At 30.3% G+C, this 12,478-nt stretch overlaps 1 protein-coding gene across 1 annotated transcript; it reads left to right on the top strand.

The window, feature by feature from the left end:
- Window positions 1-1,134: 1,134 nt before the first annotated feature.
- LOC137820685 (Sugar isomerase (SIS) family protein) lies at window positions 1,135-9,098 on the top strand. The gene is made up of 23 exons (XM_068624868.2): window positions 1,135-1,366; window positions 1,463-1,539; window positions 1,660-1,741; window positions 1,838-1,885; window positions 2,196-2,351; window positions 2,445-2,541; window positions 2,691-2,733; window positions 2,856-2,923; window positions 3,016-3,100; window positions 3,346-3,394; window positions 3,797-3,869; window positions 3,971-4,031; window positions 4,393-4,459; window positions 4,922-4,978; window positions 5,079-5,132; window positions 5,219-5,347; window positions 5,982-6,045; window positions 6,148-6,221; window positions 6,446-6,499; window positions 6,592-6,660; window positions 7,359-7,448; window positions 7,571-7,678; window positions 8,710-9,098. The coding sequence occupies exons 1-23, from the start codon at window positions 1,316-1,318 to the stop codon at window positions 8,758-8,760; spliced, it is 1,707 nt and encodes a 568-aa protein (XP_068480969.2). The 5' UTR covers window positions 1,135-1,315; the 3' UTR covers window positions 8,761-9,098.
- The last annotated feature ends 3,380 nt before the right edge of the window (window positions 9,099-12,478 follow it).

Below are 12,478 nucleotides of genomic sequence, written 5' to 3'. Positions count from 1 at the left end.
GTAAAGATAAAAATAATAATGTTATTTAATATAATTTTTTATCAAATATTTAAATAATATTTTAATTAAAAATAAGTATAAATTATAAATAAATAATTAATTATTTTTTAATAAATTTTAAATATAATATACTTTTATACTTTTATCAATTAAAAAAAATATAATTTCAATCACACTTCATATCACTCACAAATTTTCATAAACTTTTTACTCTATTTACTTAATCCAAACAAATTCACTTTCTTCCCACTTTCCCTTCTAATTATTTCTTACAAATTCATTTCTTAATTAAAAAAAACATAGAAATTGAAAATAATTTTAAATTATACTCTTACTTTTAGCTTAACTTTTAATTAATTTACAATTTTATCAGTCAAAATAAATAAAGAAATTTATTTAGTGTAGTGTATAAGTGAAAAAAAGGATAAAAACAATCATTTTATAAAAAAATGATAATTTTATATAATGAAGATATATATATATATATATATATATATATATATATATATATATATACTATTATAAAGAGAGATAAGGATTTGTTTTTTTTTTTATATTTTTCAATTAAATACTAGTATTAAAAATAATTAAATATATTTTCTTAAAAAGTTATATATATTTTTAATTAATTTAATTAATTATTCATGAAATAATAAAATTAAAAATTTTTAGATATTTATTTGTATCAAATAATAATTGAAGTGTTACAATTAGATGAATTGGCATTTTGTTTTGAATATTTTTACATTCTTTTTATGTATTTTCATATGTTAACCCACTAACTATCCTCAAAATATGGGCACACCTTGGGTGATCAACTTGTTCTACCTATGCTCATTAAAAAATTAAATAAAGCGAGTTGACTTATTCGTGATATTTTTTATTACAACTATCATTAATTTACATTCTCAAATAATAATGGTATATTTAAATACATCAATTTATCACTTTAATTGGCTTAATATGATTTTAATTTTTTTTTATTTTAATAAAAAAATATTTTTCTTTTCAATTATAAGATTCAATATCCGAGAAACATTGGTTTATATAATCTTAAATTTTTTGTTATGAATTATTATGAAAGTAAAATTTGTTACACTGAGATAACTCTTTTACATTATGGATTAACTAACTATTTTATAAAAGAATTATATAAATAGCTTTTCTCTTTAGTTTTGTTCCTTCAACCTGCAACATTTGGCACCTGTCATGTGAAAGAAATAAGTTAAGAAAGTTCCGACTTACATCAAACGCACACAGCTAGTCTCCAATTCATTCATTCACTGGCAGAGTCACATTCTCCCTCTTCGCGCTCATGTCATCCTTCTTTCTCATCTCCGAAACTCAGCCATGGAAGGACCTGAAGGTAACTGAACAAAATTGAATCGATCAACTTCACTGTTGTTGTTATTTCTCACAGTCAATTCGAAATTATCATTAATTGTGTTTCAATTTTGAGCAGGCGCATGTGGAGGACATCAAGAAAACGCATCTTCGCGATCTGTTGACCGATGATAAGCGGTGTCAGTCCATGCTCATGTAATCAAACAATATATTATTCACACTCAGTTCCTAAGTCCAAAACAGGGAAATTCTGAATTCCACTTCCTATTTTCCATGCGCTGGAAATTTATTTTTATGATTTTGTATGTTATGTAGTGAGTTGGACGATATTCTGTTAGACTATTCAAGGCAACAAGCCACTCCCGAAACTATTCAAAGGCTACTTAAATTGGCGGAGGTTTGGAGTTTCTATTGAATCTTTTATCATTCGGTAAACACATGAAAAAGGACTTTCAAAATCCTGATTATTGATTCTGTTGTTGATTTTTTGTAGGCTGCATCGCTCAAAGAAAATATTAACCGCATGTACAGCGGGGAACATGTGAGTCATTGTCATTTCAAATTTAACAAAATTTTGCAGTCCACAAACATAAACACACTCATGCCATTATTTGCTTCTGTTAATTTTGACTTTAATATATTATCTATGTATGGCAAGTGTAAAAAACTATACACTATCGACCGATCAAAGACTATCGGTGGTAAGACCGTGATTGTAGAAAATAACAAACTTATCATATACAATATATGGGTTTGTGATTTGATTTTTACACTTTTAGTCCACAGAATATCTACTTTATTTTTTCTTGATTTTATTTTTCATTTTTGGATAATGTTGGATTCACTTTCAGATAAACAGCACGGAAAACAGGTCAGTGCTTCACGTCGCCCTTCGTGCTTCAAGGGATGCTGTCATACAAAGTGATGGGAAAAATGTTGTACCAGAAGTTTGGAAAGTTCTTGACAAGATCCAGGAGTTCTCTGAGCGGGTTCGCAATGGTTCTTGGGTAATGTGCTGCTCCAATATTCTACAGGGATGTTTTCTGGCCATTGGATTCATTTGAACTAAAGGGTATTAACTACTAACTCTTTTTTTAAAGGTTGGTGCTACAGGGAAGGCTTTGAAGGACGTTGTTGCAATTGGTATTGGGGGAAGCTTCTTGGGTCCGCTGTTTGTACACACTGCACTTCAAACAGGTTGCTTGATTACTGCTAGTCTCTTTAATAACAATTCTACCATTATTGGCCTTTTATTTGTGTTGACATATATTAAAGTGTGTGTGTGAACAGTGTCCCTAGTTGACTAAAAGTAAACTTGTTGAATATATATTTATATCATATTGCAGACCCTGAAGCTATTGAATCTGCAAGGGGTCGTCAGCTGCGCTTGTAAGTATCTGTGTGATTGCAAGCATTAGTTGACTGCGACTGTATAATATTTGCTTACACATTAGAAGCTGGCTGTACTCTTTTCATAAAACCAATCTCATCTTCTGTTTGAATCTCTGCAGTCTTGCAAATGTTGATCCTATTGACGTTGCTAGAAATATTACAGGATTAAATCCTGAAACAACACTTGGTAAACGATTGTGTAACTGATGAATATATATATAATTAAATAGATATGGAGGCTTATCTTGTATGTCTTATTGTTATTTGTAACAATTGCAGTTGTGGTTGTTTCAAAGACTTTTACAACAGCTGAAACCATGCTGAATGCTCGAACTCTTAGAGAATGGATTTCATCTGCACTTGGGTAAGTGCCGCATTAAGAGAAGTTGTTCAACGATATTAGTATAAGCATTGGTTGGGCGTTCAGTAGTTTCCTTCGTTTTCTATGAGGAAATGTGCAGAACTAGATTTGGAACTTATAGTTTATAACTTATTGTAACATACACCCCACTTCCAAATATGTTCACCGATTTTTCAAATGATAGAGAGTGAACAATATTCAGAATGGACTTTGATAATAAATTGAAGACCGTCTCTCATTACTTCCAGGCCCTCTGCAGTTGCAAAGCATATGGTGGCTGTTAGCACAAATCTCACGGTATATTTTTCTTTTTTAGCACTATCTGATTAAGTATTCTTCAATGTCTAACTCTTGTTTTTATTCATGAATCATGTCTGCTTTTGTTTGATCACCACCGTTTGCCTTGATACATATATCAGCCTTGCTTTCTTAAATCCTTAACTATGTGCATTATTTGTCAGCACATGTTGTGTTAAAACATTATCCTTACTTATACAAAAAGGGAAATAACATAATAATTGAATAATAAAGCTGTAATAAGAACATATTACAGAAGGGTGAAGTCCTAATTTCTTTGGTATTATTTTTAAAAAACTTTGCATTTTTTTTCTTTAATAAGAGAAAAAATCATGAAGAGCGCATTTTCTATTTGTAATTATGGCTGTATATGTAACTATTTTTCTTTCATTTATGATGCAGCTTGTGGAAAAGTTTGGTATTGATCCTAACAATGCTTTTGCGTTTTGGGATTGGGTCGGTGGTCGATATAGTGGTGAGTAATGTTTCATCTATCTCCCCCTCTTCTTAGCCTGTTAAAGAATATTTGAAGTTTACAACAGATTTGATTATAATGCTCTGAAATGTGACTTGCAGTTTGCAGTGCTGTTGGAGTTTTGCCATTGTCTCTACAATACGGTTTCTCTGTAATAGAGAAGTATGTCTTTCACTGCTAGTATACTTCTAATCTATAGGCACCTCTTCTAGAAGAGAATGTTCCTAGAAATAGTATAACTTCTTGTGGCTTTATTGTGCTTCACCTTCTTCCTTAAAGGAAATAATCAACTTCACAGATTACAAGAATGATGTAGATAAGAATGCTTTTGATGATCATGACCTTTTAGAATGAGATATAGTGTAGTTTGGTCTCCATTAGTATCTATTTAGATTTCAATTATGTTCTGCATAATATTAGCACTGGTAGTAAAATACAACTTAGTTTTGAAAATTCTTTCGGTAGGAAACTAAGAAACATATACTTGAATGTTTTCTTATGATGGTATTTTTCTCCCTTAAAGGTTCTTAAATGGGGCTTCAAGCATTGATCAACATTTCTATTCACAGCCCTTTGAAAGCAATATACCTGTAAGTGCCCCTTTTCTAATCTTTTATGCTTTTGAGATTTATTGTACATGTGGATCTCTGTTCAACCATATATTCTTTTAATTATGGTGATACTCCATCCATACAGGCTATCCCTCCAGTATGGTTAATTTTATAATCTATAATTGTAAACTAAATATTCTGTGTCACATGAAGCTCCTTTCAGCATTTATTTCCTCTCTTTTCCTCCCTTTGTTTCTTTCACTCTTAGGAGCATTACTACCAGTTACCAATTCCACAGCTTTGGATTTTTTTTTCTCTTAATATATTCCTTTTTCTTTTCGAAGAAGAGGTGAAACTGTGGGAATGGTTAGGAATTTGGTTCATTGTAATTTTTCAGATCCCTTGTTTCTTGGACCTTAGGTTTTCTTGTATTTAAGATGTTTTGTATATTTGGCAAGTACATAATGAGATGCTCAATTACGTTTTATGAGAGTACTCCAGGTGCTTCTGGGTTTGTTGAGCATATGGAATGTTTCATTTCTTGGATATCCAGCCAGAGTGAGTTCTTATTTGGCCTGTTCCCTTCAGAAATATTAAATAGGTTTTGTTGTTCTTAAGTGGCCTCATTCAAAACATTAAACTTTTGGTATTCTTATAGGCCATCTTACCCTATAGTCAAGCTTTGGAGAAGTTGGCCCCCCACATTCAACAGGCAAGTTTGTCGCAGCATTGTGCTTGAATATTATTTTAATTCTATTTTACTTTTATTCTTATATAATTACTATTTTTTTGCTTTAGGTTAGCATGGAGAGTAATGGCAAGGGTGTTTCAATTGATGGTGTTCCTCTACCATTTGAGGCCGGTGAAATTGATTTTGGTGAACCAGGAACTAATGGGCAGCATAGCTTTTATCAGCTCATACATCAGGTGATTTACCAAGTACCATATAATTGGGTGTTTGAACTTAGAAGAATTAATAAACTTTTGTGAAAAATTATACTTGAAAACACTACTTGTCTAAAGGGCTTAATAATGGTAAAGTTAATCACGTCAAAAAGCCTACATTACTAGTGTGCTGAATGTTAATTTTGATGTAAAAGACATTCTAATGAAATAATGTCTACAATTGCATGTTGTGGTTGATATTTCGATTCCACTTTTTACTTGTTTAGAATGCTAATCCTTTGGTCAAATTAGAGATTTTGACATGGGCATAATAAAATCAGGAAGAAATTGCGTGTGTATTTTCATCCTTCCTTTATCTTTCAAATCAATACAAGCAGAAATGTGATCTGATATAATGGTTATCTTCAATTAGTGTTTCTCTAGGTTACTGAAAGTCCAAGGGCACATTTCTTCTACATTAATGCAAATGAGGCATTTCTATATGCAGCTTTCCTTAATTTCTCTTAGCTGACCTGAATTTTGCTTTTGTTTACCAGCCTATTTAAAACAGTAGTTACTTTGCTTCTTTTGATTTAATGTTTTATAACCATATGAAAAATGTGAATATTTAGGGTCTATGCTATTTGTTGAGAAATTTTGCACTTGTTACTTTTAGGGGCGTGTAATTCCTTGTGATTTTATTGGAGTTGTGAAAAGTCAGCAACCTGTCTTTCTGAAGGGTAAGGAGTACAAATTAACATTATCAAGTTTCATCATGATAATTTACTTCTATAAAGTCAGTGATCCTCTGGTAATATTTTAGCAATGCAACTTATAACCAGGTGAAGTAGTGAGTAACCATGATGAGCTCATGTCCAACTTTTTTGCACAGCCTGATGCCCTTGCATATGGGAAGGTACATTTGTTCTTAATCTGTTCTTCTAAATTATATATCAAATGGAAATAAATAAGGATGTAAATAATAAAGTCTGTGTCAATGCTCCCAACTCGAAGGTAACTGTTATGCAGGTTTCGACAGCACTGCACTTGTAGAAATAGCTTCTTTTTTTTAATTCTGTGTAGATTTTCAGCTCTGCTCATTTATCATGAGAAATATGACCATTAATCAAAATCTTGTAGACAGCAGACCAACTGCAAAAGGAAAATGTTTCCCCACACCTTATTCCTCACAAGGTGATATTCCTTGTTCTTCAATGCAACTTGCACATTTAGTAGTTGAATCCTTAGTCACTAGCATGCTCAATTTTTTCTAAACCAAACTACAGACATTCAGCGGCAACCGACCTTCTCTCAGCCTACTGCTTCCATCATTGAAAGCTTACAATATCGGGCAGGTATGTAGTCCACAAGGTTGTGATTAGTAATTAGAGGAAAATGGTTCATTCCTTTTTGTGGAGGTTTTTTTGTCAGTTACTTATTTTATTGAGCATGTTCCTGAGGAAAATTAGGTAATTATGACTGATGAGAGTTATGCACAAATAATATATTAAATATCCATATTTTTGCAATATGGACATGCATTTAGTTTAGTTTTGCTCTCTTGAAAAGCTATTTGTCATATTCCAAGCTAGGCTTTCACACTGGAGATTTAACATGAGAAATAAGCATATTCACTTTGGAAGGTTTGTAAAGAGTATTTTAGTTTTTATTCTTTAGTGCCTATTCCTTCATTGATGTGTACATAATATCTTGACAGTTTAGCCCCGTATCAGAATAACTACTGCAAAAGCTATATCTGTTTGGCAAATAGTTTCCATTCATTTTTCCTTCTGTCCATATTGTTTTCTTCAATCCTTCAGTTTTTGTTTATAGTTCTTGATAGAATATAAAGGTACCATATGTGCGTCTTTCATTCCATGGTTGAGTTGTATATTCTAAATTAGTTGGTCCCTTACCTTTCTCATGATATGAGGAATAATTTGTCAACTTTTGATTTTCCTGCTGAGATCACTCTTCAAATTTGTTTTCTTGCATGAGGATCTATGCAAATTACTTTATTGGTCATAATTTCTTGGTGCTCTATGTTCCTCAGTTGTTGGCAATCTATGAACACAGAATTGCTGTAGAGGGTTTCATTTGGGGAATCAATTCTTTTGATCAGTGGGGAGTAGAGCTGGGGAAGGTATGGTTTCGAGAAGTAATGATTCGTTGTGTTTCTATCTGAGAAATACATATAATTTCAATTGCAGTTTTCTTCCCACTTTATTTCCTGGTCCATTCTCATTATAGTTAATGATAATGCAGTCACTGGCTACTCAAGTCAGAAAGCAACTTAATGCATCTCGAACTAAAGGAGAACCAGTTCAGGGCTTTAATTTCAGTACAACAACAATGTTGAATAGATATCTTCAGGTATGAAGTCCCTTTATCCTACTTGAAAAGGAAAGAAAAAGGAAGTATAATTTTTTTTGTAATGAAAAATTTAGTGTTTTTCTATTGTGTGTTTGTGAACACTTGATAAGAGGTGGGAAAACGAGTTGGCCCTGGGCCTGCTCCATTAGACCCATTGGACTAGGGCTCTAAATTTTAGGTCTAAATCAATTCCAGGTATGTTTGTCCAACGGCGAATTCTTCCTGCATCTCCATAATTTTCCCATATTTTCAAAATTACCGAAATTGTTCATTCTGAATTTTACAATTTGGAATACATAGAGTTCAAAAGGTATTTTCAAATCCCGAAAGTACATCCCAAACTCTATAATTTGGAAAGGGTAAATTAAACTTTTCAAAAAAAAAGTATGGAGGTGCAGCAGGAAGAAAACGCCTCCTCCAACCCATTTAGGCTTCTATTTGTTTAGGCTAGTCCCACCTATTTTAAATGTAAAATGTAGGTTGAGGCTTGGCCAGGCTTGGAATTCTATTTTATGGCCTGAATGAAAGGCATGTTTCTAGCCCAAGACCCAGCCCTAAGCCCAAATCACGTTAGTTCAACTAGGTAGACTGACTAATCTAGCCCCTCTAGATAAGAAGTCTAAATGGAAATTCTTTCTTTAAAAAAAATTAAGTATTATATGTCGAAAACACATGAGCTCATTTAGTTTTTTAAAACAATTTAAAGCATTTAATGGAATGTATTTAATGTTTTCTTGTCATGTTATGGTAGCCACACATTTGAAAACCCCATATTTAAAATTTGTATTCCTGATACTGCATACTTAGTAATATGTCAGTCATACATATGATTGACTGAAAGAACCCACTGCCACGTTTTCTTTCTACATGTTATATGAATCTTTTTAGCTTATAATAATACAAACCATTAAGAGAATGATATCATATCTTTATGCTTAATGGTAGCAGATTACTAAAATCACTTTGTCTAGTTTAATCTTATATCGATTGGCAGTACAATTAATGGCAAAAGTTTAATTTTCTTGTGGCAGGCAAGTTCAGATATCCCAGCGGATCTGCCAACGGCTTTACCGAAGATCTAATTACCTTTTTGCCAATAATATGAAAATAATCTACTGGATGTTATATATGGGATAGCTCATGACTCCTTCTCACCTTACTCCTCCAACAAAATATTAATATTTATAATAAATAAAAAATTTAAAAAAATATATATTTTTAGTAAAAATATAAATAAAATGTAAAATGTTAAAATAATTTTTAAAATTAAAAAAATTATAAATAATTAAAATTTTAATATTTATTGGAGTGTAGGATGAAATATTGGAGTAAAAAAACATTTTTCTATGCCATATATACAGCATGCGTACGGACATGTTTTCGATTTCGGCATCGATTTTTTTTAACTGGTTTAGCACGATACTTGGTTATTCTTCTATCTTGCTGTTGAGTTTGGAGATTGCCAACTGACATGTTTTGATATCCCACTGATTTTCTTAACTTGTCTAGACGATACTTTGATCATCCTTTACTGCGGCGTTGTGTTATAATGGAGAGTGAAAAATGTTTTTGGTTCTAATTTTTCTTTTGAACCTTATGTACTGTGTTGTTGACTTATTTTGAACTTAAGAGTCAAGATGAGCCTGCTTTATATCATTCTTTTCTACATGCTATATGTACAAGGGATGTCTTAAATGTAGCTTTTAGGCCTACATATTGTTCATAATTTCGAGCCTTTAACTTCGGAAAGGCTACCTAGAATTCTATGACCTGATGGCCCTATCTTCATGTTCTGTCTGGTGTGCTCAATGGAATTTCTACGTGGCTTCTACTCGGAGTTTGGACCTCGAAGGTTGCAGAACCTATTTTTTAAGTTTCTGCTGATTGGAATTTCTATTAGGTTTCCTAGTCTTGGTTTGGACGTTTTAAGGTTGAAGAACCTGTTATTTTTAATCAAGAATTGTAAAACGGTTCATTTACCCTTTTTACCATCTCTCCCTTCTTCAGCCGGAGCCTTTTTTTCTTTTTAAGCAGGATTTAATGTCATCTGCCAAAATTCAATCTCATTCTATATCCCCAACTTTCAACCATTTTTTCCGTTCATAGTCATTGACCTAAACTAGCGCGCAAGCACCACAACATCTAATATTGCGACCCTTTTGCATTTGGCACAAATAGCAACCATTTTTTTCATTGTGCACTTCCATTGTACGACTTGCTATCAACACTTTTGGGCAGACATTGATTTGCTATTGCCGACAACATCTTTGTGCAGACTGGGGTTTGACCACTTTTGTTGTGGCTTTGGTAAAGGACATGGATATTTCGGGTCTTGATTAGTGAAAAAAATGTGGATGTGGTGATGCGGTAGGTGTTAACTAGGGAACGGTGGTTTCGAGGAGACAAGAGTGGTAGCATTGTAAATTGGTTTTGTGAGTCATGGATCATACGTGATGGGACATAGTGGAAGAGAATGCTACTACAATTAAATAGTTGTTGATGGAGAGTTGTTAAAATAACGGGATTGGTAATGGAATTTAGACTTATGTTTTGTTTGGATTAAAGGGTGTGAGGAGTGAAAAGTTGAGTGTTGGGAGTGGAAGTATGAAGAAAATGTGAAGAAAGTTGAGGTTGTTTGGATTGAGGTATGTTAGAGTGGATGTTTGAAGAAAGTTTATTGAAATTGGTAAATGATATGATGGTTGTAAGAATATTTTAATTATTTTTAATTGTATAAATTGTAAGATTACAAATTTATCTGTGTATAAAAAAAAAAAATTTGTGTACATTTTTGTTAATTAAAATAATGTAAAATTTAAATTATAAATAAAATAATAAAATAATATAAAATTAAAATTATTATTATTTAATACATTTATTTAATTTATTTTTGTTGTCATTATTTTAAAATTTTATTTTAATTAACATTATTATTTTATAAATTAATTTTACATATTATTTTTATTTTAATATTTAAACATTTATATTATTAATATTAATAAAAAAATTACTGTTATAAATATATAAATATTTATAATATTATTATTATTTATTTTATTATTATATTATATTATTATAAAGCCTAAAATTTCAAATCATGTATTTTATTAATTCTGATTAATAAGGAAAAAATAGATAAAAAATAGATGTACAGTGTATGATTAATTCATAGAAAATTTTATAAAAGAAATGAGGGCACATACGTCATTACCACATTCTTAGGTGGCTTTCTTTCTTCTCCCTCTTCTTTCTCTGCACTTGTGAGAAGGAACCTTCACCTTCCAACCATCTACTCCTCTACCCCCGCGCACTCTCATTAATCAGCTGATCCAAACAAGGAGGCGATTGGGACATCCGTCGTCAACTATAGTCTACCTCCAAAAGCAAACACTACCTTAGGCTGCGTTTGTTTTCAAGTAAAGAAAGACAAAGAATTGCGGTTGGTAATGAAAAGTGAAGAAAATCACCTAATAAAAAAAATTCCACGCAAAACTTTTTTCCCAACGGGAAGAAAGTTATATATATATATATATATATATATATATATATATATATATATATATATATATATATATTAATTTTAATTTACTTTTTTACTCTTTTTATTTTAAACTTAAATTATTATTATTTATTTAAAATATAATTATCATTTAAATATAAACATTATAAAAAAACATAATTATTATAAAAACATAATTAATCATATTATATATAATAAATTATAAATATAAATAATAATTAAAAAATATTTTTTAATAATTAAAAAATAAATTTATATGATAATTATATTAATTAAAAAAAGTAAAGATAAAAATAATAACTTTATTTAATATAAAAAAATTATCAAATATTTATAATTATAAATATTTTAATAATATTTTAATTAAAAATCATTATAATTTATAAATAAATATATCAAATTAATTTTTAACCATTTTTAAATATAAGGATAAATTTGTAAACTTACATTTTTATCAATTTAAAAATATATAATTTCAATCACACCTATCACATAATTCACAAACTTTTATAAATTTTACCCACACTTTCCACTCTATTTATCTTAATCCAAACACCCTAACTTCTTTACACTTTCTCTTTAAATTATCACAAATCTACTCACTTCTTTTCACTCCCTAATCCAAACAAAACCTTAATATGCGACCTATATGCTGTCTCTTTATATAATTTTTTAATAAAATAAACATGTCATAACCCTTAACAGTGTGAAAAAAATAAAAAAAAATAAAGTAAAGAAATAACAAAATCAATACTATATTTAAACTGATAATTTTTTATAGATTTTTTTTTTCAAAACCAAGCACATTTTGGTTTTGTTTACCGCTTGGACCGATCCAAATCGAACCAAAATAAATTATTTTAAGGCTATATTATATTACTTATTTCACTCATATAGATAAACATTTGAGATATTTATGCAAGATAAAAACCTAATATACATAAGTTAGTTCATGCTTGTAAAATTGTGTCAAAAAAGTAACATGTTTAACATATATGAATGAACTAAAAGAAGAGTTGTTTTGGTGAGGTGAATGCTACATTATTAGTCTTGGAAAGAAATGTGTTAAAAACAAAACAAACAAATATTATTGAAAGGAAACCATATAGAGAGATTCATTATGATGTTTGTGTTTTGAATTTAATGCAATACACATGTGTAAAATAAATAAATTTGTTAGACATATGAAAGTAAATATTAGAAGTTACATACTATATATTCCTAAATGTATAAATAAAACATAATCACCTTTTTTGTTTTTCCTTCATAATAAAAGTGTA

Source organism: Phaseolus vulgaris, chromosome 9, assembly GCF_051622355.1.
Source record: "Phaseolus vulgaris cultivar YP4 chromosome 9, ASM5162235v1, whole genome shotgun sequence".
In the NCBI taxonomy this organism is placed as follows: domain Eukaryota; kingdom Viridiplantae; phylum Streptophyta; class Magnoliopsida; order Fabales; family Fabaceae; genus Phaseolus; species Phaseolus vulgaris.
The sequence above is the reverse complement of the archived record's forward strand: the minus strand, read 5'-3'. Positions and strand labels throughout refer to the sequence as shown.

Bases quoted from the DNA above. Each gene is read 5' to 3' on its own strand.
- LOC137820685 (XM_068624868.2), top strand. From the start codon at position 1,316: ATGTCATCCTTCTTTCTCATCTCCGAAACTCAGCCATGGAAGGACCTG. The intron at 2,352-2,444 runs GTAATGTGCTGC...CTTTTTTTAAAG, and splicing joins GGGTTCGCAATGGTTCTTGG to GTTGGTGCTACAGGGAAGGC. The intron at 6,046-6,147 runs GTAAGGAGTACA...ACTTATAACCAG, and splicing joins GCAACCTGTCTTTCTGAAGG to GTGAAGTAGTGAGTAACCAT.